Genomic DNA, 26,621 nt, shown 5'->3' on the forward strand with positions numbered 1-26,621 from the left:
GGCCCCTCTGCAGACAACAGAGTGACGGGGGCGGGACCGGGCTGGGGCTGGGGCCTTCCTGGAATCCCGCAGGGCCTGGGGACCTGTTCACTTGGGGAGGCTGGGAGCCAGGCGGGGTCCGAGTTCCACGAAGGCCAGATCCAGTCTGTTTCTCAGGTGAGGAAACTGAGCTGACGCAGGGCTGGCGGCACGGAGGGCAGGCTCGGGAGGTCCGGGCGTGGGGACTGGGCGGGCACGCTGCGCCGCGGAACGCTCGGGCCGGGCGGGCGGGCAGCCCGGGCGCCTTTGGGGGCCGGACCGTCGCGCGGCAACGCGCGGAGCCGGCGGAAGTGGGGCTCGGGTCCCGCGGCGGGGCTGGAGGCAGCGAGCGCCGTTGTCTACCCGGGCCCGCCCATCGGGGTCCCCAACCCCATCCGGACCCCGCCGCCCGAGCGCGCGGCCCCGGAAGCACCCGGTGAGCAGGGGGGTGGGCGGCGCGCGGCGGGACCTCGGGCAGCGCCCCTGCGGCTCCGGGCCTGGGCTGGGGGCTCCGCACTCCCGCCCGCGGCGCCGCTGCTTCCTCCTCCGAGAAGTGGGGCCGCCCCCGGGCCCGCGCCGACCTGGGCCCCTGTGGACCCTGTGCAAGGGCGGTCGGCGCCCCGGGCCTGGCTGTGGGCCCTTCGCAGTTGTCCCGGGTTGCAGGAAAGGGCAAAAAACGGAATCATAGGCTCTTCCCAAATGAGAGGTGAAGGCCCTGCTTGAGGAAGGCAAGCAAGTTTGTTTGTTTGTTTGTTTGTTTGGAGACGGGGTCTCACCATGTTGCCCAGGCTGAACTCGTGTTTGTTTTTCATTATTTATTTATTTTGAGACGGAGTCTCGCTCTGTCGCCCAGGCTGGACTGCAATGGCGCGATCTCGGGTCACTGCAACCGCTGCCTCCCGGGTTCAAGCGATTCTCCTGCCTCAGCCTCCCCAGTAGCTGGGATTACAGGTGCACACCACCACGCCCGGCTAATTTCTGTATTTTTAGTAGAGACTTGGTTTCACCCCCATCGAGGCTGGTCTTAAGCTCCTGACCTCAAGTGATCCGCCCGCCTCGGCCTCCCAAAGTGCTGGGATTACAGGCGTGAGCCACCGCGCCAGGTTCGTGTTTATTTTTCAAACAAGGCGCTGGGAAACGCAAATTCTCCAGAGCTCTTGTGGAGCGGTGGCAGGGAGGGGCGGCTCAGCCAGAGATGGCCCTGGCCCGTCCTAACTGGGCTGGGGTGCCACCATTCCCTCATTCGCGGGGAGGAGAGGGAAGTCTTAGTCTTACTACTTTAGATGGTCGACCTCCCTACCTGCCTGGTCTGGGAATGGCTTCTCAAGAGCACTCGGGCTCATTCTTAGCAGAGGAAGCTCTTCTGGCTAGCCTGGCGCCCATGTGTGTGTGTGTGTGTGTGTGTGTCTGTCTGTGCGTGTGTGTGTGTGTGTGTCTGGCTAGCCTGTGTGTGTGTGTCTGGCTAGCCTGTGTGTGTGTGTGTATGTATGTGTCTGGCTAGCCTGGTGCCCGTGGCTAGCCTGGTGCCCGTGTGTGTGTGTGTGGGGGGGGGGGCTAGCCTTGTGTGTGTGTGTCTGGCTAGCCTGTGTGTGTCTGGCTAGCGTGTGTGTGTGTGTCTGGCTAGCCTGTGTGTGTGTGTGTGTCTGGCTAGCCTGGCATCTGTGGCTAGCCTGTGTGTGTGTGTGTGTCTGGCTAGCCTGGCACCTGTGGCTAGCCTGGTGCCTGTGTGTGTGTGTGTGTGTGTCTGGCTAGCCTGGCACCCGTGGCTAGCCTGGCGCCCGTGGCTAGCCTGGCGCCCGTGTGTATGTGTGTGTGTGTCTGGCTAGCCTTGTGTGTGTGTGTGTGTGTGTGTGTGTCTGGCTAGCCTGTGTGTGTCTGGTTAGCCTGTGTGTGTGTGTGTGTGTGTCTGGCTAGCCTGTGTCTGTGTGTGTCTGGTTAGCCTGTGTGTGTCTGGTTAGCCTGTGTGTGTGTGTGTGTGTGTGTGTCTGGCTAGCCTGTGTCTGTGTGTGTCTGGTTAGCCTGTGTGTGTCTGGTTAGCCTGTGTGTGTGTGTGTGTGTGTGTGTGTGTGTGTCTGGCTAGCCTGTGTGTGTGTGTGTCTGGCTAGCCTGGTGCCCGTGGCTAGCCTGGTGCCCGTGTGTGTGTGTGTGTGTGTGTGTATGTGTGTGTGTCTGGCTAGCCTGGCGCCTGTGTGTGTGTGTCTGGCTAGCCTGGCGCTCCTGTGTGTGTGTGTGTGTGTGTGTGTGTGTGGGGCTAGCCTGGCGCCCGTGTGTGTGTGTGTGTGTGTGTTTCCTCAGTCTTTAAAGATGCTCACGTTGCTTTCTCCCGTCCCATACCTCCTCTGCTATCGATCGCTTCTCTTTCATCTTCCTCTGGCTGTGTGATCCCAGCAGCTGCTAGTGCAGGCTTCTTTGTGCCGCCGACCGTCCCAGAGGCTGAGGTGGGAGTGTGATGGGCGTTTGCCCCACAGTACGTTGAGTTTTCTCTCACTACTCGACAGAGAAGAGCAGCTTCTGCCCTCCCATCTCCTTCGGTAGACACAAGGCACTTTTTTTTTTTAAGGTAAACTTTGTAGATGAAGCACAAAGAATACACACAAAGAAAGCGCACAGATCGTGAGCACGTAGCTCGGTGAATTTACCCAAAGTGAGCCCGCCGCAGAACCAGCTCCCCCCAGAACATCTGTTTACTGTTAGAGCCATTGTGTTTCTTTTCCGACGATATCTGTGGGCGGTTTTCCTTAGTCCCTGTGAAAGCTCTTCCCCAGCAGGGCGTGATGGGTCCCTGGGCTGAGCTGGTGTGAAAGGTGGGCTGTACTGGGTGGTCCCCTATGGTGGTCACACAGCCAGACACGCTGGGCCCCTCGCAGGCAGAATCGCTTTGTCCCTCTCAGGATGTCCTTGGTGCCTCACGTCAGCTGGCCTCCAGGCATCCACCCGCCTCCTGCCCTCTCTGGCCACTGAGGAAATGGGCATTTGGGGAGTTCTGCAGCCTGACCCAGAAGGTCCCTTTTCAGCTAGAACCCACTGCCTTGAGTGACTGGATCCTCCAGCCCCAGTGCGGGCTGCCTGCAGGGGAGGAGAGCAGCTGCACCAGGGGCCTCTTAAGCCCCAGGCATTTCCGTGTGAGGCCTCTTCCAGAGCCCCTCCAAGCTTCGGGAGAGGACTTACAGGTCACACCACCCCGACGTGTGCATCCTGCTCTGTTCCCTCATCCCTAAGGATGTGGTGGGCTCTGAGACCTCCAGGCGTCCCGCTCTGTCCCCTCGTCCCTAAGGATGTGGTGGGCACTGGGACCTCCAGGCGTCCCGCTCTGTTCCCTCGTCCCCAAGGGCGTGGTGGGCGCTGGGACCTCCAGACCCAGGCTCAGGCCAAGCTATGTCCCTCCCTCAAGTGTGGCTCCAGCGTGGGGGGTGTCTGCTCAGGGTGGCCGCTCCACTCTTCGTGCAGGCGAGATGGGGCTTTCTGTGTCTGAGGAAGGCGAGCGGCCCAGCCAGCCGGCCAGTAGTGCCCCCAGCGCTAGGGAGTCCTCCTGCCCTGTGGGGCCCTGCCAGGGAAGGCATCAGTGGAGGAGGAGCCCCAGCTGGCTGCACGGCTCCGCAGGGGCCTGTGAGAAAGGGGGAGGAGAGGCCCAGGGCCTGGGAACCGCGGTGGCTCGGGTGGCTTCCTACTCAACGGCCACCTCGGAAGGCTGGTGTCCCTCAGCCTGAGAGTGCAGGATGCAGTTCCTCCACACCTCCGGGACCTGTAAGCCTCTCTCTCCCTGTTTCTAGGCACCCATGTGGTTGGAGAAATGTATCCCGGAGAGAAAATGCTCCCTGAGGGAGCCCTGCCCTGGGGTGGCTGTGGGGATGTCAGGGAGGGCCAGGCACTGCCGGGTGCCACCGTGGGCGGGGGTCAGAGTGGAGGCCGAAGCCCTGTGTGCCCTGAGCCTGCTCCCTGAGCAACGAGGCAGGTCCTTCCTGCCCCCAGGGAGGGGCTTGTGGGAGGCAGGGACCTTCTGGGGGGCTGCCCGCCGTGCGCACGAGGTAGTTTCCGCAGCCCAGCAGCACATCATTTTACATTTTCATCTTTATTCTTGCTTAATATGTGAATCATGGTTTGTCAAGGTTTCAATTGGAGTGACCTTGCTAATGAGATTGTACAGTTCTCCGCGTGCTACACCTTTAAGCACACCTCTCTGATCAGGTTTCTTAAAAATAAGAAGCCTGGAGTTCGGTCCGGCCCCACAGCCGTGTCAGGTGGTGCCGAGGAGGCCGTGCCCTGGGCCGGCCTGGAAATGGGAGGGCAGGCCTGGTGGCTGCATGTGCGTCCTGCCTCGTGCGGGTGGGGCTGAGCTGGGCCTGGGGTGGACGTGGGGCCAGCGCTCTGGCTGCCCCTTGGAGAAGCATGGCCCACGCGAGGCGGCAGCCAAGGAGCCCTACGGCGTCCACCACCGAACTTGAAGCTGAGGTGCCCCGACCTGGGGCCCTGTGGCTGCACCTGTCAGGCCGTCTGTGCCACATCCCGCAGCCCACGGTGGGGGGGCAGCAGCAGCTCTGAGCCGAGCCTCTCCTCTTCTCTTCCAGCCTCCCGGCATGGTGCTCAAGGCCTTCTTCCCCACGTGCTGCGTCTCGGCGGACAGCGGGCTGCTGGTGGGACGGTGGGTGCCGGAGCAGAGCAGCGCCGTGGTCCTGGCGGTCCTGCACTTTCCCTTCATCCCCATCCAGGTCAAGCAGCTCCTGGCCCAGGTGCGGCAGGCCAGCCAGGTGGGCGTGGCCGTGCTGGGCACCTGGTGCCACTGCCGGCAGGAGCCCGAGGAGAGCCTGGGCCGCTTCCTGGAGAGCCTGGGTGCTGTCTTCCCCCATGAGCCCTGGCTGCGGCTGTGCCGGGAGAGAGGCGGCACGTTCTGGAGCTGCGAGGCCACCCGCCGGCAAGCGCCCACTGCCCCCGGTGCCCCCGGTGAGGACCAGGTCATGCTCATCTTCTATGACCAGCGCCAGGTGTTGCTGTCACAGCTACACCTGCCCACCGTCCTGCCCGACCGCCAGGCTGGAGCCACCACTGCCAGCACGGGGGTCCTGGCTGCCGTCTTCGACACGGTAGCACGCAGTGAGGTGCTCTTCCGCAGTGACCGCTTTGATGAGGGCCCCGTGCGGCTGAGCCACTGGCAGTCGGAGGGCGTGGAGGCCAGCATCCTCGCGGAGCTTGCCAGGCGAGCCTCAGGACCCATTTGCCTGCTGTTGGCCAGCCTGCTGTCGCTGGTCTCAGCTGTCAGTGCCTGCCGGTAGGTGTCCCGGGACAGGCAGGTGGCAAAGAGTGGGGTCCCATGAGTGCTGGCCCATCCCTTTGTCTGCAGTGGGCACAGAGGCCCAGATGGGCTCTTCCTGGGCCCGGGCCCCCTCCCACTCCTGCAGCCCGGGCTTTGGCCCCATCCTGCCCTCCCAACCCTCGCCTCTCAGAGGGTGTCCCTCACCCCTGGGGTAGAGCCAGGTCTCCGGGCAGCCTCAGGGATTGCCAGGGGCCCTCCCAGAAGGTGTAGAAGGTGAACCTCAGTGGCTTAGGTCCCTGAAAGAGAAATCAGAAGGTGAGCACAGACATGACTACTGCTGCCTGGGGGTGCTCCTGAGGGCACACAGGCCCGCTGGCCTCCCTGTAGCCCTGCGTGTGCCCCCAGCAGGCCTCTGGACACTGCAGCGCTCATGGGCTGTGGGGGTGTCATCCACTTGCTGGCCCCGTGTGCCTGGGGGAGTGGTCTACAGGCCCTGCTTCTCTCCACAATCACAGGTGCTGCTGGCCAAGGGTCAGTTGAAGCCCAAGGGCCCTGAGGGGCACGGGGGTAGCCCTGAGCTGTGGCTGAGAACAGAGGGCCCCCTTCCACAGGGGACGTCATCTGCCTGGCGGAGGCGCCCCATGGGGAGCAGCTAGGGGTCACCCACAGTTGCCCCCTGCCTTAGACCCGGGGGTGCATACTCTGGAAGCCTGGGGTGAGAAGCCAGGCCAGCCCAGGAGACCCCGGGCAGCTTTCTGGGCCCCATCGGCGGGGCGAGGCCCTGGGCCCGTGGGAGTTGCTGCTGGCTCGCAGGCGCTTCTTGGCACCGGCTCTGGGAGCATGTGGTGACCAGGTGGCCTGGGGTCAGCACCTGCAAGGAGGCCAGGCTCCGGGTTAGTCACGTGCACTGTGAGGTGGGCGCGTTGAGCGCTGCCTACCACCACCTGGGCCACCGAGGGCCCCTCCCACCTGCCCCCTGTCCTGCTGAGCTCAGGAGTGTGGCCTGGGTGTTTGTGGTCCCCTGCACAGTGGGGGACGGTGGGAGGAGGATCTGGAGAGGGACACATCACTCCTCTCCGCTCCCACGCAGAGTGTTCAAGCTCTGGCCCCTGTCCTTCCTCGGGAGCAAGCTCTCCACGTGCGAACAGCTCCGGCACCGGCTGGAGCACCTCACGCTCATCTTCAGTACACGGAAGGCGGAGAACCCTGCCCAGCTGACGAGGTGTGGGCCTGCCCTGGTCTCTGCAGGGCTGGGTGCGTGCCCTCTGGCCCCTTCTCCATCCCCCTCTGCACCACACTGACCCCTCCGGCCAGGCAGGCAGGCCTCCTCCTGCGGCCCCAGGCTGTGCTGGCCACCCTCATGCCGGCCGGGCCGGACCTCCCTTCCAGGAAGGCCAACACGGTGGCCTCTGTGCTGCTGGACGTGGCCCTGGGCCTCATGCTGCTGTCCTGGCTCCACGGGAGAAGCCGCATCGGGCATCTGGCCGACGCCCTCGTTCCTGTGGCTGACGTGAGTGGACTGGGGTGGAGCCCAGTGTCCTGGGTGGGCGTGGGGACCCCTCCTGGGCAGCAGAGCCTTCCCGGGCCAGAGCCACCGCCCCCCAAAGCCAGTGCTACCTTTTCCATGCTCTGGAGACACGGCCCTCCCCTGAACCAGAAGCAGGAACTCCAGGGGCGCTGGGGCCTGGGCAGGGCAGGCCTTGCAGGTACACCCCCCTTTCCTTCTGAAGGGGCCTTGTGCAGGAGCTGCCGGGGCTGAGGCTCTGGGGAGCCCGCCTCTCCCTGTGGGCCCAGCGTCGTGGTATCTCCCTTGTGGCCCCTACCTGAGATCAGCATTGCCCTCCTGGCTCTCTGGGGCCCTCTGCAGAGCCAGGGTCATGAAACCTTTCCTGTCCAGGGATGCCCATGTGCAGCCCAGCTAGGACTTCCTGCCCTGCCCCTGTGCTGATTCTATAACTCCTGTGCTGAGAGCCAGAGGCACAGCTTGTCTCCCATCTCCCACCTTCCCTGCATGGTCTGTGCCCCGTTTCCAGCCGGGTGCAGCCCCCTCCTCTGCAGATCTAGTGCATTTCCATGCTGCCTCTGGGCCTTCAGCTTCTCTGTCTTCCTCCCTCAGCACCAAAGCCCCGTCTCTTCCATTAGGAGCTTGTCTTCCTGCTGGGGGTGGTACCTGACTCTTTGGCCCACCCTCGGGCCTCTGTGGAGGCCTCCTTGAGGCCTGACTGGGTGGGTCTTGTGTGGGCTGCAGGTGTGCACTGGGCCTGCTTGTGGCCAGGCCAGGCCTCTGGGGGCAGCATCAGGCACGTCTGTGTGGCTGTGGGGGTGCAGGGAGCTCTAGCCCAGAAGGAAGGAGGGGAGGGGCTGGGGAAGGGGTTCGGCAGCTTTGCCTGTGGTCGTCCGCACCTGCCACCGGCCTACTTTGTCCTAGACCTCCCTTTTGCAAAAGTGCTCAGAAATATAAATATTTAATTTAAAATGAAAGTCTCTTCCCACTGCCAAGCTCTTATCCTTTAAATATTAAATAAGCTCTATTTATAAAGAATGTTCTTTTCTCAGCCGGGGGTGGTGGCTCACGCCTGTAATCCCAGCACTTTGGGAGGCCAAGGCGGGCGGATCATGAGGTCAGGAGATCGAGACCATCCTGGCTAACACGGTGAAATCCCGTCTCTACTAAAAATACAAAAAATTAGCCAGGTATGGTGGTGGGCACCTATAGTCCCAGCTAGTTGGGAGGCTGAGGCAAGAGAATGGCATGAACCCGGGAGGCAGAGCTTGCAGTGAGCCGAGATTGAGCCACTGCACTCCAGCCTGGGCGACAAAGCAAGACTCCGTCTCAGAAAAAAAAAAAAAAAGTGTTCTTTTCTCCTTCTTGCCAGTCCTGCTGTGGCTGAGGCCTTGGCCCAGGCTTGGAAGGAGCCTGCGCAGTGGGCAAGTGGGGGCCAAGGTGTCACTGTCTCCTTAGTGGGGAGGCTGAGGCTCCCTTGGGGTCTGCCCCCCGGGGCACAGCCTCTGGATGCTGAGTTTCTTCCTGGGCGGCCAAGACCCTGCTTCCCTGTTTGCTCTTGGGGGTGCCTGTGCCCTCAACTTGACGCCATCCTCCCTGTGGGGACCTGTCCTCCTGCCTTGTTGCTGTGGCCCTGATGGGCTTGGCACTGTCTCGCTCACCTGTGGCCATCCCGGGCAGCCCCCAGCCTCTGCGATGGGGTGGGGCCTCTGGAGGGGACTGTGTCAGCTGTGGGCTTCCCTGCAGGGCTGGAGCCGAATCAGGGTCTGCCAGGCCTCAGTGCGTCCACGTGTTTGGGGCCAAGGGCTCCAGTGGGTCCTGTGGCCGAGGTAGTGAGAGGGGAGGAAGATGGTAGAGGTGGATGCAGGCAGGGGGCCACGCGGATGCCCTGTGGGCCCGGCCGTGTCACCCAGGCCTGCAGAGAGAGGCCTCCAGACCAGCCTCCTCAGACCCCAATCCCGGAGCCATCTGTGAAGGGGAGCCCGTGTGCTGTCCACGCTAGGACGCGGTAGACCCTGGAGGAGGGAAGGCTGGCCAAGGCGGGAGCCCGTCACAAAAGAGCCTGGGGAGATGCAGGTGCTGAGCCTGGCTGCCCCCGCCCCAGTGTGGCCCCTGTGTCCCTGCAGCACGTGGCCGAGGAGCTCCAGCACCTGCTGCAGTGGCTGATGGGTGCTCCCGCCGGGCTCAAGATGAACCGTGCACTGGACCAGGTGCTGGGCCGCTTCTTCCTCTACCACATCCACCTGTGGATCAGTGAGTGCAGGGCAGGCGGGGGCCCCAGGGACCCCAGAGCTTGCTGAAGAGGGTAGGGACCCAGCCAGACCCCGCCCCCTGTGCCCCCAACTCTGCTCCCCAGCGTCCTGTGTGTGTGAGGCCTGCTGTGCTCAGCTGAGGGCTGGGGCCTGGGCACCTCCTGAGGGCTGACCCCACCCTGCCAGGCTACACGCACCTCATGTCCTGTGTGTGTGAGGGTTGTGCTGGGCCGAGGGCTGGGGTCTGAGCGCCTCCTGAGGGCCTACCCCACCCTGCCAGGCTACATCCACCTCATGTCCCCCTTCGTGGAGCACATCCTTTGGCACGTGGGCCTCTCGGCCTGCCTGGGCCTGACGGTGGCCCTGTCCCTCCTCTCGGACATCATCGCCCTCCTCACCTTCCACATCTACTGCTTCTACGTCTATGGAGCCAGGTGGGCGTGGGCTTCCCCCTCCCCACCGCCCCCTGGGAGGTGCAGAGGCTCCGGCTGGGCGTTCGAGTGGGGCGGGGCAGGGCGGGGCAAGCGAGTGGGGCGGGGGCGGGGCGGGGCGCGGCCTGACAGCACTGCGTCCTGTAGGCTGTACTGCCTGAAGATCCATGGCCTGTCCTCACTGTGGCGTCTGTTCCGGGGGAAGAAGTGGAACGTTCTGCGCCAGCGCGTGGACTCCTGTTCCTATGACCTGGACCAGGTATGGGGCAGGGTTCGTGGCTGGAGGGGCTGACTGCCCCCGGCCTGTGCCCGCTGGGCCAGCGCGGTGCTTGGGCACCACAAGGGGGCAGCCTGCTCCCGTCCTGCAGCTGAGGCCGCGCACAGGCCATGGGAATAGATAAGTCTGCGGTGTGGGCTGCACGTGGGGCTCTGAAGTAGCGCAGAGCTTCCCTGGGCCACAGAGAAGAGACAGACACGCAGCCCCGAAGGTGGTGCAGGCACAGGCCCTAGAGGTGCCCCGGGCTCGGAGAGTAGAGGTGCCCCGGGCTCGGAGAGTAGAGGTGCCCCGGCCCGTCTGCTGCTCACTCTTGCTGCAGCCGCTGGATGCTGCCATCCAGAGCATGTTCTTGGTGACTGTGTGGCCACGCACCATCTTGGGTGGTCTGGCCCCCACCTGTCTCCCTGCAAGTCCCCTAGTATGTGGGGTGTGGGTGGACAGCCCTCCTGCTACTGGGACTGCTTCTGAGCAGGCCATCCCGAGTTCCCTCAGGAAGCCGCAAGGTCCCGACTGCAGCTCCGGGATGGGGGAGGGCACAGTGCTGGGCTGTCCCTGGGCACGGGGTCCTGCTGATGCCCGGTGTGCCGGCCCCTCCCTACAGCTGTTCATCGGGACTCTGCTCTTCACCATCCTGCTCTTCCTCCTGCCTACCACAGCCCTGTACTACCTGGTGTTCACCCTGGTGAGCTGAGCACCCACAGGCTGGGCCTGGCTGCAGTGCTCTGTGTGGCTTCTGCCAGCGCTGCCTGGGAGCAGTCAGCTGTGGGGCGGGCTGTCTCCTGCTGCAGGCCACGTGGGTGGCCTTTCAGGACCCTCTGGGCAGTGAGTGCTGCGCCCTGGAGAGGGCGAGGCCCTAGCCTGGCCAGTAAGACCCCCTCACTGCCCTGGAGCACGCAGCTGGGTGCGTGGTGGGAGGACCCCACGGCAGATGGGGTCACGCAAGAGGCCTCCCCTGGTGCCTGGCACTGGGGCAGACAGTGGGAGGTGAGCAGAACCACCTCCAGCACCTGCTTGATTCCCAGGCCTCGATCCCCTCTGCATGTGAGGCTGTGGGGAGGCACCTCTGACCTGGTGAGAGGGCCGAGTGCTCCGCCTCCAGCTTTTCTCCAGAGCAAGGCCCAATGGCAGGCTCCGTGCCCTGCTCGGGGTGGGGTCCCTGCTCTCCCCAGGACCCTGCAGCCTCTGGGCCCCCTTCCTCGTGGCCCAGGATGGGGTCGGGCTGCTCTGCCCCCAGGCACATCTGGCCGGGCCGGTCCTAAATGCTCCTCTGCCACAGCTCCGGCTCCTGGTGGTCGCCGTGCAGGGCCTGATCCATCTGCTCGTGGACCTCATCAACTCCCTGCCACTGTACTCACTGGGTCTTCGGCTCTGCCGGCCCTACAGGCTGGCGGGTAAGTGCTGCGTATTGGGCAGCTGGCCCTGGGTAGGTGGAGGGGAACCACACCTGCGGGCCCTGCAGAAGCAAGGACAGCATGGGCCACTGTGCCTCCAGCCTGGAAGCCGCGGTATGCATGCGCAAGCAGGCAGGGAGGACAGGGCCTCCTAGTCCCAGAGGTCTGCAGGACCAGCTGCCTCCAGGGAGGTGGGGAGAGACTCAGAGACTCACCTGCCGCGCAGGTTCAGAACCCTGGAGACCTGAGGCCACAGGCCTTTGTTCTTCTGCCTTGGGATTTTCTGGGCTTGGGAGTCTGAACTGCAGGCCAGGGGCCAAGCACGGCAAAGTCAGAGGCACTAGGAGCCAGCAGGGCGGCCACCATCCAGCAAGTGCCCTGTCCGCTCTGCCGGAAAACCCCGTCCACTCAACAGCACAGCCTGCGCCCGTCCCTCACTGGGGCTCTTCCCTGCTTGCCGGACACTTGGCTTCTTTCAGTGGAGTCTGCAGGAGGCTTTTTTTTGTTTGTTTGAGACGGAGTCTCACTTTGTTGCCCAGGCTGGAGTGCAATGGCGCAATCTCGGCTCACTGTAATCTCTGCCTCCTGGGTTCAAGCGATTCTCCTGCCTCAGCCTCCCGAGTAGCTAGGATTACAGGCGTGTGCCACCATGCCCAGTTAATTTTTTGTATTTTAGTAGAGATGGGGGTTTCACCATTTTGGCCAGGCTGGTCTCGAACTCCTGACATCGTGATCCTCCCACCTCAGCCTCCCAAAGTGCTGGGATTACAGGCACGAGTCACCGTGCCCGGCTTTTTTTTTTTTTTTTTTTTTTTTTGAGATGGAGTCTTGCTCTTTTTGCCCAGGCTGGAGTGCAATGGTGTGATCTCGGCTCACTGCAACCTTCGCCTCCCTGGTTGAAGCGATTCTCCTGCCTCAGCCTCCCAAGTAGCTGAGATTACAGGCACACGCCATCACACCCGGCTAATTTTTGTATTTTTAGTACGTATGGGGTTTCACCATGTTGGCCAGGCTGGTCTTGAACTCCTGACCTCATGATCCGCCCACCTCCCGAAATGCTGGGATTACAGGCGTGAGCCACTGTGCCTGGCTGCAGGAGGCTTTGATGCTGGCCTGGCAGCCAGCTCCAGGAGCTGGGGGACGGAGGGAGCAGGGAGAGCTTCGTGGGTGGCCACGGCCAGCAGCACCCGGGTGCCCCTCAGAGAGGAAGGTACCTCCAGCCTCTGCCCATGTGTGGGGCCAGCCCCCACGCGTCCTCCCTCATAAGCCCCTTGCTATCCTTGCAGCTGGCGTGAAGTTCCGTGTCCTCCAGCACGAGGCCGGCAGGCCCCTCCGCCTCCTGATGCAGGTGAGGCCCCTTGTGGCCAGGACGCCCCTATGCTGCTGCCCCTGTTCTGGGACAGTGGGGTCAGCTGGGTGTAGTGTCTGGGTGGCACCACGCCAGTCTGCGATGAGGTACAGGGAGGGCCCAGTGGAGCTGAGGGGCAAGGCCCACGCGGGACCCCCTCCCCCTTACCCCCAGGGCCTGAGGACACTGGTGTGGTCCTGTGGATGGGGCCCATTCTGCCTGTGTCGGAGGCGCCCTTGGCTGGCTGGGGCTGCCCTGGGCCCCACAGGGCTCAAGTTCTGGGTGGAACAGAACCGACTGAGTGAGTCCTGGGGTGGGGCGTGTGTCCCTGCGGCACGGCCCCTCAGAGTTGGGCAGCCCCGAGGGGAGATGCAGCTTCTGCCTCCCCCCAGCGCTCCCTTCTGGCTGCAGGCTCACCTGCCTCCCTGGGAACTGGGACTGGCTTGTCCCACAGGTGAGGGAATGTCTGAGACAGCACTAGCCCTGCCTCACAACTGCCCGTCCCCACCCTCTCTCTGCAGACGGGGTTGGAGCTCAGACCACCCCACTGACCTCTGCCCTTGTCCTTCCAGATAAACCCACTGCCCTACAGCCGCGTGGTGCACACCTACCGCCTCCCCAGCTGTGGCTGCCACCCCAAGCACTCCTGGGGCGCCCTGTGCCGCAAGCTGTTCCTTGGGGAGCTCATCTACCCCTGGAGGCAGAGAGGGGACAAGCAGGACTGAGGGAACTGCTGGCTCGCCCGGCACCACCACACGGCCACGGCCAGCCATCTGCTCTGCCAGGGTGGCACCAGCTCAGCTGGCGCGTGTCCCGTGCTTTGTGGACGCTGCTGTGTGCTCCTGAACACCGCAGGCCCTGCTATCACACCTTGGGCTTGGAGGTCATTGGGAGTGAGCAGATGTGGGGGTGGCCAGCCAGGCTGGCCGCACTCCATCACTGGCACTGCCTGCCTTGGGACCCGCTTCCCACCTGCTGCGGTCACCATGGTGGCGAGCACAGCAGCCCCAGGTGTCCAGAGCACTGCCCCATGCCCACCCTGCGTACCCAGGTCCAGAGGGTCCGTCCACCACAGCAGCCCCAGGTGGAGGGCTGGTCTCCCTGGGGGCTCCCCAGTGGCTCTGCCCTGGCTGTGGGGGTGGAGGGACCTTCCCAGGATGAACCCCCCAGTCCCAGGCACCCTCTAGCTCCCTCAGCCGAACAGCACCCTGCATCTGGGGGATTGAAGCAGTCGCTGACCCCCGTCCCCAGCGGGCCCGGGCCCTCACTCCCTGAACCACACGGGGTTTATTTGCGGACGTTCCCTGCAGAGGTCGCTTTGTGAAGAAGCCATCAGCAGGCTGTGGGCATCGCCAGGCTGCTGTGGGGGCGGGAGCAGCCTCAGTGTCAAGGGCCCGCCCACTGACCCAGCCATACCTATTCGTCCATGGTGCCCCTGTAGCAGCAGGCCCTGGGGCCAAATCTGTCTCCCTTCATGGGCCTCCCAGGGAAGGAGGGAGCCCTGCTGTGCAGACACCTCTGTGGCCCCCCAGGGGTGTGAGCGGCCTGGGGAGGGGGCCGTGGCACTGAGGCCGAAAGTGTCTGCCAGACGGCACGGTCTGGGTGCGGGTGTTCCCTGTGAGCCCGAGTCCGCTTCAGGAGGGGAACCTGCAGGTGCGGCTGGTGAGGGGATGACGCGCTGTGGGTGGGAGGAGGCAGCGCCCATCTCAGCAGCACCAGGACTGCCTGGGACTCCCTGGCAACCCAGCACCGGGGAAGCCGTCAGCTGCTGTGACAATAAAACCTGCCCCGTGTTTGGAGCGCAGGCTCGGCCCCGGGTCCATGTGCAGCGCGGGTCCAGGGAAGCTCTGGGGTGGGGGTGTGGACGCTACTCGAGGGACTTGGGCTGCCTCACGTGGGTCTGCCCTGCAGAGTCTACACCGGCCTCCTGCTGGAAGCCCTGACGATGGCTGATGGGACGGGCTCACAGGACCTTGAGGACTTTGGTGTAGGCAGGTGAACCCGGGCCGCCCACCCTGGGGTCCGCCCACCCTGGGGTCCGCCCACCCTGGGGTCGTGGCCTTGCCTCGACATAGATGGTGCAGGGGTGTAGGCCTCCAGGGGTGGGGCGAGCAGCTCCTGCTCTGAATCTGTGGACTCCATGTGGGGTGGGCCCCTCATGGGTCCTGGCCCAGTAGAGCCTGCGACTGCCACAGCTGCTAGGAATGGTCTCTGTCGCCTGCAGTGCTGGGGGCCCAGCTGGCGGGCCCCACAGCCCGTTCCCAGCCCGAAGTGTACAGGCCTCCATCCAACTTGGACTTCCAGGCAACCAGAGGCACTCAGGGCCCACCAACCCCCTACCTGTGTCCCCCACCTCCCCCCAGCTGCCCACCTGGCCCACCACCCCTCCCATCTGTACTCTCCCCCACTCCCCCTCCAGTTGCCTACCTGGCCTACCCTGCTCCTACCAGCTGCCCATCTGGCCTGCCACCCCTCCCACCTGTGTCCCCTGTCCCCCAAAGCTGCCCACCTCGCCCCCCACCCTTTCCACCTGTACCCCCAACTCCCCCTCCAGCTGCCCACCGAGTCCACCAACACCCCCAACCTGTACCTCCCGCTCCCCCCAGCTGCCCACGGGGCCCACCAACACCCCCAACCTGTACCTCCCGCTCCCCCCAGCTGCCCACGGGGCCCACCAACACCCCCAACCTGTACCTCCCGCTCCCCCCAGCTGCCCACGGGGTCCACCAACACCCCCAACCTGTACCTCCCGCTCCCCCCAGCTGCCCACGGGGTCCACCAACACCCCCAACCTGTACCTCCCGCTCCCCCCAGCTGCCCACGGGGTCCACCAACACCCCCAACCTGTACCTCCCACTCCCCCCAGCTGCCCACTGGGCTGCCACGCTTCCTGGGGCTTCCACCAGGTGAGGGTCTTGACACAGCTCAGTCCACTGCTCTGTGATGGCCATGTCATGGGTCGTGCCTGGCAGTGGTCACCCCCTCTGCTGGGCACTGGGCTGACTGCCTATCCCGAGGGCCAGCCAGGTTTGGCGCCAGAGCTGGCCAATGGAACACCATCACCCCAGCCACTCGCAGCCACCAAGAGGTGCCGCCTGCACCTCCAGGCTCCGTCTGTCCTTGCTGCACAGCCCCTGCCTGGAGACGGCCTACACCTGTGGGGTGCCCCTCATCCCTCCACCAGAGTTCTGGTCCCCCCTGCCTTGCCGACCCAGACAGGGCAATGGGCTGGAGCTTTTGCAAGGCCTGCCCAGGACCATTTATGGACCCTCAGGGTACCCTGAGAAGCAGACACCTTCCCTTTCAGAGTTGGGGCTGCCCACAGAGAAGGGTCTCACCAGTACTTCACAGATTCAGACTTACAGAAATGCTGTGAGAATAACACAGATGCTTCCAGCACCCTTCACCTACATCCCCCCACGACCACATGCCATGTGTATGTTTTCACATTTTTTCCTTTTTTTTTTTTGAGAGAGGGTCTCTATTTTCCAGGCTGGAGTGCAGCCTTAACCTTCCTGGGCTCAGGTGATTCTCCCACCTCAGCCTCCTGACTCTCTGGGATTACAGGCACCCACCACCACGCCTGGCTCATTTTTGTATTTTTAGTAGAGACGGGGTTTCACCGTGTTACTCAGGCTGGTCTCAAACTCTTGGGCTCAAGCCATGTGCCTGCGTCGGCCTCCCAAAGTGGTGGGATTACAAGTGTGAGCCACCGGGCCCAGCCAGCACATTCTTTATGTTTTTCTGCACCATTTGAGTCAGCTGCCCATTTTGGCTCTGGAATTTTCAGCGTGCATTTCCTCAGAACAAGGCAGCCAGTGCAGTGCTCAAACCCGGGGCTTTTGCAGGGATGTGGTCCAAGCCACCGACCCCATTCCAGCGTGTCCCACATGTCATGGGCCAGTCTCCAAAGCCTCTGGTGGCTTAGGGATGGAGCCCGTTACTCAGGAGTGTCCCTGGCTGGGTCTGCTGGTGACCCTCATGATGAGATGCCGCTCATGCTTGTGGCAGCAGCAGAGGGCACCACCCAGGGTGGCACACAGAGCCCACCTGTTCATCCCAGTGATGCCAACGTGACTACTTGGTCGAGGTCTTGTCCGCAGGGTTTTCCACTGCAAAGCTACATTCCCTTGTCATTAATTTGTCCACAGAAATGGGACCATGTTGACGCTCCGTCCCTCACTGCCCTCATCCACTGCACGCTGTGTCCACCAAGGTGATTGGCTCTGTCCACTCATGGGATGTGAGTGAGGCCTCCCCTTGGCAGCAGGCCAGGACTGGGGGGGTCCCTGAGTAGCTGAAACTTGTAGGTGCTCCCTGGGCAGAGGGCTTCAGGGGCCAAGGCTTGTCTGCCCCACTGGGCAACTGTCCACCCCCTTAGCAGGACTTTGAGGACATCCTGGCGGCTGCTGGGCTCCCCGGGGGCAGGGCGGACACCCCAAACTGCTCCCTTTGTCTCCCAAGCCCCTCACTTGGACAGAGGCTCCGCTTAGTGTCCTGGCCCGTCTCTGCCATGGCCATTGAGTGTGGGGCGTGGCAGAAGGGGGCTGTCAGGGTCTCCACCAGACACTGCTCAGGCCTCCGAGATGGGCCCAGAATTACCCTGACTGCTCAACAAGTGGGTGCCCAGATGGTGGCTCACCCCGAACTTCTGGGTGGAGGTCTCTTCCCACACTCCACTGTCTTTGGCTGCCCTGCCCCTGGCCTGAGATCTCTCAGCTGCAGGGATGGTGTCCTGCCCCTGCCCAGGCCTGGCTTGGCCACGGTGGACCCCAGGACACCCTGCGTAAGTGCACGCAGCTGCCCCTCGGTCCACAAGGCCTGGATGCCAGAGGATGGCACCCCTCTGTCCGTCCCTCCCTTCACTGGGCCTGCTGCCCCCGAGTCCGTCCCTCCCTTCACTGGGCCTGCTGCCCTAGACCCATCTGGGTTCCCTGGGACACTTCTCTGCTCGGAGGCTGGGAGGTCAGAGGGCACAGCAGCTTTCCAAGGATCTCACCCTATGGAAAGGTTCCTGAAGCCAAACCACAGGTCTCCACCTACAGGGCTGTGTCCACAGGCTATGGTGGGCAGGTCCAGTGGGAGAAACCTGACTTCTTCATCAGCCAGGGGATGGCCCTTTCTTGTCCCAGGAGGTGGGAACTAGGCAGCAGTGGCCCACGGCTGGGTCTGGAGAGCGTTTTACTTTGTTTTTCTTTTTTAAAAAAGTTTATTTTTGTGAAGACCATAAGAACATTTTTAATTGTTTATTTTTGAGGCAGTTTTTTTTTTTTTTTTTTTCCTGAGACAGAGTCTCACTCTGTAGCCCAGGCTGGAGTGCGGTGGCACAATCTCAGCTCACTGCAACCTCCGTTTCCCGAGTTTAAGCAATTCTTCTGCCTCAGCCTCCTAAGTAGCTGGGATTACAGGCACGTACCAACATGCCTGGCTCATTTTTGTATTTTCAGTGGAGAGGGGGTTATCACCATGTTGGCCAAGCTGGTCCTGACCTCAGGTGATCCACCCACCTCAGCCTCCCAAAGTGCTGGGATTACAGGCATGAGCCACCGTGCCCGGCCTCCGAAAGCGTTTCTGATTTATGTTCTCAGGAAAGGAGGAGACGGCTGCTCACCACTATCCCCCCGCCTTCCAGGCAGTCTCAGAAACCGAGGAGGAAACATCACATCTTTGGTGCTTCCCGTCCCTGGAGTGAGGGGCCTCAGGGACTTCACAGCCAGGGCTCAAGTCTGGGCACAATGACCTCTGAGCAGAATAGGCTCTCTCTGACCCGCCAGGTTGATTCCAGGTTAATGCCTGGGGAACTTGGCAAGGCGCCATCTCTACAAAAAATACAAAAGGTAGCCGGGCATGGTGGCGCCTGTAGTCCCAGCTACTCGGGAGGCTGAGGCTGGAGGATCGCTTGTGCCAGGGAGGTAGAGGCTGCAGTGAGCCGAGATCGCGCTACTGCACTGCAGCCTGGGCGACAAAGGGAGACCCTGTTTCAAAAAAGAAAAAACTGGTGCGTCGATGTGGTCGCCGCTTAGTCAGGCCATTGTCTTCAGCTCTGGGGGGCGGGAGGTCACTGGAGGTGTGGGGCTGCCCGTCCTGGCGTCCCTCTGTGTAAACAGCACCTGCTCCCGGAGGCACAGCCCGGGTCGGGGCCCCTCTGGAGGAGGGTTCTTGCCGGGCTCTGCTCCTCGCCGGCGAGGCAGACGTGACAGGCTCCCCACCCGGTCTGGAGAGGGCTGCGCTGGGTCGGCGCTGACGTTACTGCTTTTACTTACGACTGTAACAGCGTTACTGAACGCAGAGCACGTATCACAAAGCTCACCCGTTCCGAGTGAGTAACTTCACCGAGAGAGGCAGGACCATCCCCACGACGGTAGGACTTTTTCGTCACCCCAGAAAGAACCACGTGCCCACTCAACCCCCGACCCCACGCCGGGGCCCGCGGACGCAGCCGCCTCGCTCGCCCACGCACCTGCGGCAGCCGGGCCCGGCAGGGACGAGGGCTCGGCGGCGCCCCCGGGAAGAGTGCGGTCCGGGCCCTGGGTCCCCGTCCAGGAGGCGCCGCTGCCGCGGTGAGCACGTCGGGCCGGGTGTTGAGCTCGCGCCGGCCGCGTTCCCCGCGTCCCGAGCTGTGGCGGCCGCGTCCCCGGGCGGAAGGCTCACGCTCGGTGACGCCGCGCGGTCCCAGAACCTCAGCGACTTTGCAGACTCACTGGTGACCCAACGGTACGCCCCGCCGCCGCCGGGCGGAAGTCCCGCCCCTGCCCCAGAGAGGAAGTTCCGCCTCATCGAGCGCCGATTGGCCGCACCGCCTTAGAGAGGACGCGCCCGGGGCCACCCCGCCGCTCCCTCCGAGGGCTCTGCGGAAGCAGGCGGCACAGCCTGCGAGGGGCTTTCGTTTCCCGGACTCAGCCGCATCGCCTCGGCCCGGGCGCGCCTGCATCCTGCCGCCCGTCCGCACGTTGAAGGGGCGGATACAAACAACCTGGACTTCCGAGCCCCTGATTGGCGAGCGTGTAGGAAAGGGGCGGGGTTAGCAGAGCCGTGATGGACATGCAAGCGACCCAATGGCGCCGGCGACGGGGCGGGCGAGGACAACGGCGTTGTGGGCCGGGGGCGGGGCGGCCGGCGGCTCTGGGATTTCTCTGGGAGGCAGCCGCAGGGAAGGGAATGATCTTGGTGAACTTATAATCGAACCAATGGTTCCGGGAAAGCAGGAAGCGAGTGGCCAATGGCGACGGCGATGAGGCAGGCGTCCGCTGTCTCCGCAACGCCGTGTGGGAAAGGCGGGGGAGGGGCGGTCATGACAGACGTGCAGACAGGCCAATGGCTGAGGGAAGGAGGGCAGCGGGCGACCTATGGTGATGACGGGAAGGCAGGGCGGGGTGGTGAAGAGGCGGTGCGACCGGAGGTCTGGCGGCGCTGTGTGGAACGCCGTGAGGGCGGGGAAGTCGTGACGGACGGGCGGGTGGGCCAATGGGCTCTGGAGGGCGGGCGAAGGGTGGCCAATGGCGGCGGCGCGGCCGGGGGTGGGGCGGCGCGGCGGCCCTGGTGGTGCGGGAAGCGGCGGGGCGGCGGCGAGGCTGAGGTGCGCCCGGGCGCGGGCGGGGCGGGGCTGGCGCTGGGCTTCGGGCGCGCCCACTCGGCCGCCGTGGGGCGGACGCAACGGGCGCAGGTGCGGGGCGCGGGCTCTCTCACGCCGCGGCCTCACCCGGCGGTGCTTCGGCAGGCGGCCGGCGCGGGGCGCAGGCGGCGCGGCCATGGGCTCGCAGGGCAGTCCGGTGAAGAGCTACGACTACCTGCTCAAGTTCCTGCTGGTGGGCGACAGCGACGTGGGCAAGGGCGAGATCCTGGAGAGCCTGCAGGACGGCGCGGCAGAGTCCCCGTACGCCTACAGTAACGGTAAGGCCCGGCCCGCGGCGCGCGCTGCTACGCGGGGCCCGAGCCCGGCGAGCTGGGCACGGAGCTCGCCCTCGGCCCGGCCCTCCCAAGCGCCGCCGAACGTTCCCAGGAACGCCTTTGCCTGGCTTCCAGACTCGGTAGCTCGGTGGCTGCGGGGTGCCCGTGCTCCAGTCCCGAGGTGACGCCGGGGAGCAGGAGGGCGGACCAGAGGGACGCGCCCAGCGGGGACGGTGCCATGGACCCGGGGTCTGGGGGACGGTGTCACGGGTCCGGGATCTCAGGGGAAGGTGTCATGGGTCCGGGATCTGGAGGCCAGGGGCAGGTGTCATGGGTCCTGGAGAAGGTGTCATGGGCCTGGGGAAGGTGTCATGGGTCTAGGATCATCTGGGGTCCGAGGGAAGGTGTCATGGGCTCGGGGGAAGGTGTCGTGGGCCGGAGGGAAGGTGTCATGGGTGCAGGATCTGGGGTCTGGTAGAAGGTGTCATAGGTCCGAGGGAAGGTGTCATGGGTCCAGGATCTGGGGTCCGGGGAAGGATGTCATGGTCCCGGTAGAAGGCGTCATGGGCCAAAAGGAAGGTGTCATGGGTCTAGGATCATCTGGGGTCTGAGGGAAGGTGTCATAGATCTGGGGGAAGGCATCATGGTCCTAAGGGAAGGTGTCATGGGTCTGGGATCATCTGGGGTCCGAGGGAAGGTGTCATAGATCTGGGGAAAGGTGTCATGGGCCCGGGGAAGGTGTCACGGACCCAGGTCTGGTGGCAGGTGCTGCTGGGCTGCTCTTGGGACCCTGTCTCGAGCGTGCACAGATGACAGGTCCTTATAGGCACGCTGTTCCCCTGAGGTATTTGCTTACTGCTGAGGGAGTCAACGCTTTGTGCTAGAAGAAAATATCTCTGTAATGAGTTACTGAACATTTGTTTTGTTTTGTTTTGTTTTCTTTTCTTTCTTTTTTTTTTTTGAGACGGAGTCTCACTCTGCCGCCAGGCTGGAGTGCAGTGGCACAATTTCAGCTCACTGCAACCTCCGCCTCCTGGGTTCAAGCGATTCCCCTGCCTCAGCCTCCCGAGTAGCTGGGACTACAGGTGTATGCCACCACGCCCGGCTAATTTTTTTGTGTGTATTTTAATAGGGACGGGGTTTCAGCATGTTGGCCAGGATGGTCTCAATCTCCTGACCTCATGATCTGCCCACCTCGGCCTCCCAAAGTGCTGGGCTTACAGACGTGAGCCACTGCGCCTGGCCTGAACGTTTGTTTTTAACTTCCATTTGCATGGCTAAAATACACTAGATAGGTGGCATCACTGGGGCTTGCCTGCCTGAGCATGCCTCTTAATTTAGGTGGTTAACAGAGTCAGTGAGACGGTGTGGTCCTCATCCCCTCTCATGGGGGCCTGGACCCAGCCGAATGGGATGTGGCCCCAGATGAACTGGGAGCAGTCAGCATCCAGCCTCCCCAGAGTCCATCTGCGCTTCAGGGAATGCCATCTACGCTGGCGAACTTACCTCTCCTGGTCCCTGCCCTCTCCCCTTGCTTTGTTTCTTGGGCTCTTGTCCATCCTGTCTGACTGCCCTGAGCGTCTGCTGTTTGCTGAATTGCCTGCCTTTGGCTGCTGAGAGTGTGGGCGCAGCATCCCCCACTCTCTCAACTCGGGGGTTGGCAGAGCGTGGGATTACCTGGACTGAGGCTGAGCGCGCTTCCTCCTGGCATGGCTTCAGCAGTGGGCAGCAGCACCGGGGGCTCTGGAAGCTTGTGCTCCTGGCTTCAGCCTGGAGGAGGGGTTGGAAAGGGCCAGGGAGGAAGAGCTCTGGGTCCATTTTGAGGTGGGGGAAGTGTAAGGCCCACTGGGGCATTGGGGGCTCACACGTTAGGCCCCTGCACCTGCCGCCTCCTGGTCCTGCACTTGACAGTGACTGCCCCAGAGTTGGTAACTCCTGACTCAGGTGGTGGGCGGCTAAGCTGATTGTGAAGGTGGCGTTGCCTTCTAAAGCTTGGCTCCAGGGGCGCTGCGCACTCCCAGGAGGCTGGCGGCGTGCGTGTTTGTGCATGTTCAGAAGAGCACGGGAAGGGTTGGGTTTCATCAGGGTCGGTGTTTTCCCAGGACATGAAGGCATGCTTCTGAGGGCCGGCTCAGCCATGCTGGCCAGCTCGCCTACTCCAACTGCACCACACAGCCAGGAGCTGGAGAGACAGGACCCTCCTTCCTCCCTGTCCCCTTCGTTGGGCTGTGGGGCATTGCCACACTTCCTCTGACATGCTCACTGAAGTGGGGCCAGTATTGTGTAAGACGTGGAGACCTGCCTGCTTGCAGAGACTTCAGAGGCTCACAGTGGCTTGGACCAGAAGCAGAGAGGAGAGTCCACTCTTAGAAAGACACCACGTGCTCTCAGGGCCCGGGGCACACTTCCAGGTCCCCGCAGGAGTCCTGTGGCCTCGAGCAGAGAAGGGAGCGCCTCTGGGCTGTGGAACGCGCTTTCTGTGTCTAAGGCCTCAAGGTTAAGACGTGCACAGCACAAGGAGCAGGTCTTTGTGGTCAGGTGGCAGCTTGCCAACCTCAGGGGCCAGCCCTCTTCATCAGGGTGAAGTTGGTGGATCTGAGGGTTTCCCAAGGGGGCTATTCAGGGTCTCAGAAGCTCAGGAGCAGCTGGTTCTCAGGACTCAGCATCTTGAGAATTTATTCTCCTTTGAAAGAGTTGTAGCAGGAGCTTTAGGCCTCTGGCCCTCATGGGAAGGACGTACGTGTTAACCTCCATTGCTTTCTCTCCTTTGTTGTGAGGTGCCCTCTGTGTTTCCAGCTTCCGTGTTTCTTCAGGGCTGCCTGCTGGGCAGTGGATGCCCTTGGCAGGGAGGCCCCTTCTGTGCAGGGCTTGCTGCTTCAGCATGGCCCACAGCTCCTGTAGCTCACACTGGATCGCTTACCTGCCTGGAAGTCTTGTCTGGCATGTTCCTCAGACAGGTGTGTGAGCGTACATTGCCCTCTCCAGCTTCACAAACAAATGAGTCATCAAAGTGACCTTTTTCTTAGTACTGGCACCTGAGGCAGTGGCGTGTGACCACACGCCCAGCACCTGTGGGAGCCCCTGTGAGCTCTTCCGTGTCTCCTAATGTGGGTGTGCACTGGGTTTCTGGATCTCTAGGTCTGGAAAGGCTTTCCTTTCTTTGACACCCAGCAGTGATCTTAGGGAGTGCTTCATGCTCTCTTCAGGATGGAACAGAGCGCTTTGCATAGAGTGCCCCTGGGTGATGGTGGCGAGTTACCAGGCAGGAATTACGCTTCATCCAGGAGTGTGGGTGGTGCACGTGGTGGGGAGGAGAAAGCTGCAGTTCAGGAGCGAACCTGCAGTCAGGCTCCAGGGTGTGGGCCAGGGTGGTGGGCCCGTGTTGGCCCCCAGGAACCACCCGCACAGGGTGCACACCTTTCCCCAAGCCCAGCCGCTCCCGCTCTGCAGGGGGCATCGAAGGTCCTGGATTAAGGCAGTTCCACCCTCGGCACCGTGTCCCCACAAACCTTCCTGGGAGCAAGTTTTCCTCCCGCCACGTTGGTCAGGGTGTGTGTGCCCGGGTCCTGGAAGACTTCAGAAGGGGTTAATCCTGGCTTGACTTTTTTTCTCTCTCTGCTCCTTTGGGGTTCAGTGTTGATGGAAGCTGCTGAGTGACACTCCGGTCCTTTGAGCCTGGCAAGTTGTGCGGAGAAACGGAGGGAGGCGGTTGTGGACATGGCGAGGCTACATCACGGTTTGCTGTGGATGTTGGGGCCTGGTGGTCACTGAGATGTCTGTGGGGCCACACGCTGCCTGCTGTACCCATGGGAGCGAGGGCACCCTGTGTGGGTGTCCCAGCTTCTTTGGCGTCACGACTCCCTGAGCTTTCTCCAAACAGTTACAAACGTTTCTTCTCATCTGGCTTGAAGTTCGTGGCTCCGAAGTGGCCAATTCCAGGGGACACTATCTTCAGAGGCTCCTCCGTGTTTCATTGTCCTGATGTGTCGTCGGCTGCTTATCCCCAGGGCTAGCTGAGGGTTTCGCGGGAGGTTCTAGCTGTGTGTCTTTAGGTGACTGGACAGCCGTGCGTGGCTTCCCTGTGCCTACTGTTGGTGTTGGGCACCACTGACCACTGCAGCCCAGAGCCCCTTCTCCTCCCCTGCACTTGGTTAGGGTTTGCTCGTCTTCCTTTTTTTTTTTTTTTTTTTAGACGGAGTCTTACTCTCTTGCGCGGGCTGGAGTGCAGTGGCGCAATCTCGGCTCACTGCAACCTCTGCCTTCTGGGTTCAAGTGATTCTCCTGCCTCAGCCTCCTGAGTAGCTGGGATTACAGACGCCTGCCACCACACCTGGCTAATTTTTGTATTTTTAGTAGAGGCAGGTTTCACCATGTTGGCCAGGCTGGTCTCAAACCCCTGACCTCAAGTGATCCACCTGCCTCGGGGGTTTTGCTCGTTTTCTGGGGCAGTGTTTTGGGGTTTGCCTTTCCTCTGTGAGGTGCCGGGTTTTCCAGCAGGGTGTTGTTGTGGGAGGAACGGGGTGTTCACCATGGCAACAGCTAATGCTGCCAGCGTGTGATGAGTGTTGCCTGCCAGCACTGGTGGGCGCTTTCCGCTGCCCCCGTGTAGCCCCCACCACCACCTGTGAGAAGGCAGCACCACCCCCACTGTGCAGACGAGGGATTGAGGCTCAGGAGGCGGCAGCTGTAGGGGTGGGCTTGGGGTCCGGGAGGAGCCGCCCTGCAGGCCTCCTGTGAAGCAGCGGGCTTCATGGCTCTTTCCCCGTCCTCCTCACCTCCACCTGGGCCTGGGGATGGCTGTCACACACCTGCTTCTGCTGCACCGCGCACACTAAGTTCTCCTGAGACCCAAGCCTCAGAGGACCGCCTCAGCCCCGGGGTGACCCTGGCTGGCATCTGAGAACCCATGTGGTCAGGAGGTAGGACTTTTGTGGGTCATTATAACTTTTTTCTTCTTCTTTTTTTTTTTTTTGAGACGGAGTCTAACTCTGTTGCCCAGGCCGGAGTGCAGTGGCACGGTCTCAGCTCACTGCAAGCTCCACCTCCCGGGTTCAAGTGATTCTACTGCCTCAGCCTCCCGAGTAGCTGGGATTACAGGTGCCTGCCACCACACCCAGCTAATTTTTGTATTTGTAGTAGAGATGGGGTTTCACTGTGTTGGCCAGGCTGGTCTTGAACTGCTGACCTTGTGATCCACCCTCCTCGGCCTCCCAAAGTGCTGGGATTACAAGGGTGAGCCACTGTGCCCGGCCTCTAATTGTGCTGTTTTATAAGTTGGACTGGCATGGCCTTACTTAAATTTTCAGGAAACTGTTGAGTTAGTAGGTAGAATATTGAATGTTAAGTTTGTCCAGAGGCCAGATGCCAGAACTTTTGGACAAGTGAGTTAATGTCCACCTCCAGTCCTTAGCACTTGCTCTAAGTGCTCACAGGCAACAGGGCAAATGCTTGCATGGCAGGTGCATGGCAGTGCCAGCCAGGTCTCTCGCAGGGTGGTGTGGACACAGATGACTCGTGTCGAGCACACGTGTTGTGGCCTGCACGATGAGCTAAATTGAACAGTGTTTCAGGAAGGAAGCCACGTCGGGGAGCTGAGAGGTGGGCGGGAAGGACACAAGGGAGGGATCTGGGTCCTTGCAGGTACTTTTGCCTCTTGTTCTATTTGAAGATTGCAGCTGAGAAGGCGCGAAGCTGCTGGTCCCTGAAAAGCTGCCGCCTACCCTGGTCTGGAGCCCCTGCGAGCTGGCGTAGAGCAGGAAGGGGTTGCATCACAGCTGAGTCCTCCCCTGCGCAGCGCATGGTACGATGCCACCCCACCGAGGGCTGTTCTGGGGCCCAGGGGCCACGTCAGCCAGGGTGTCGTCCGCCGGGCGTTTGGAGTAAGCAGGGAAAGGTGTCGGCGTCCAGCATCCTGGTGCGGAGAACGCTGCCGAACCACTGTGAGAAGGCGGGGAGACTGCTTGTCAGGCCGAGCTGACTTCCTGGGCGGTCGGGAGAAGGATGTGCAGACTGTGGAACTGGCGGGTGTCAGGGACCAGAAGTTACGAAGGCGGTGGGAAGAGGAGCAGCTGCGGGAAGAAGGACTGCCTGCCAAGACCATGGGCTGTGGGCATCCTCAGGGCAGGAGCTGGGTGGAAGAGGGGCCTCTTCAGTCCTCTTGGCAGCGAAGGTAAACAGACGTCAGCAGGGTGGACTCGCACTTTGAGCCTAAGGTAGGGAGGAGGCTTCTGAGCCGACCTGGGGATGACGGCGCACTCTGATACAG

General features: G+C 62.5%; 2 protein-coding genes across 12 annotated transcripts in view; both read left to right on the top strand.

The window, feature by feature from the left end:
* The first annotated feature begins 16 nt into the window (after positions 1-16).
* Positions 17-14,273, top strand: PIGQ (phosphatidylinositol glycan anchor biosynthesis class Q). 4 transcript variants are annotated; one of them, XM_008960907.6, is made up of 11 exons: positions 48-156; positions 4,584-5,281; positions 6,357-6,488; positions 6,656-6,776; positions 8,897-9,023; positions 9,303-9,456; positions 9,601-9,712; positions 10,332-10,412; positions 11,007-11,121; positions 12,408-12,469; positions 13,042-14,273. In XM_008960907.6, exons 2-11 carry the CDS (start codon positions 4,593-4,595, stop codon positions 13,192-13,194), a joined length of 1,746 nt encoding a protein of 581 aa, XP_008959155.3. In that variant the 5' UTR covers positions 48-156; positions 4,584-4,592; the 3' UTR covers positions 13,195-14,273. The 4 variants fall into 4 exon arrangements, with proteins under 4 accessions (XP_063453967.1, XP_008959155.3, XP_034807427.3 ...); XM_034951536.3 differs by lacking the exon at positions 48-156 and adding an exon at positions 287-454; XM_063597897.1 differs by lacking the exon at positions 10,332-10,412 and having other exon boundaries at positions 17-156.
* Positions 14,274-19,014: 4,741 nt separating this feature from the next.
* The window catches only part of RAB40C (RAB40C, member RAS oncogene family), a 38,005-nt gene continuing 30,398 nt past the window's right edge, over positions 19,015-26,621 (top strand). The window contains exons 1-2 of one of the 8 annotated variants that reach the window (XM_063598171.1): positions 19,015-19,029; positions 20,187-20,359. In XM_063598171.1, the coding sequence (XP_063454241.1) occupies positions 20,218-20,359 (142 nt within the window). In that variant the 5' untranslated portion in view covers positions 19,015-19,029; positions 20,187-20,217. Of the gene's footprint in view, positions 19,030-19,167; positions 19,184-19,498; positions 19,706-19,975; positions 20,046-20,186; positions 20,360-24,040; positions 25,276-26,164; positions 26,526-26,621 lie in introns of those variants that run through there. The other 7 variants (XM_057300136.2, XM_034951524.3, XM_034951520.3 and 4 more) reach the window with 7 other exon arrangements.

This window comes from Pan paniscus, chromosome 18 (assembly GCF_029289425.2).
Source record: "Pan paniscus chromosome 18, NHGRI_mPanPan1-v2.0_pri, whole genome shotgun sequence".
In the NCBI taxonomy this organism is placed as follows: Eukaryota; Metazoa; Chordata; class Mammalia; order Primates; family Hominidae; genus Pan; species Pan paniscus.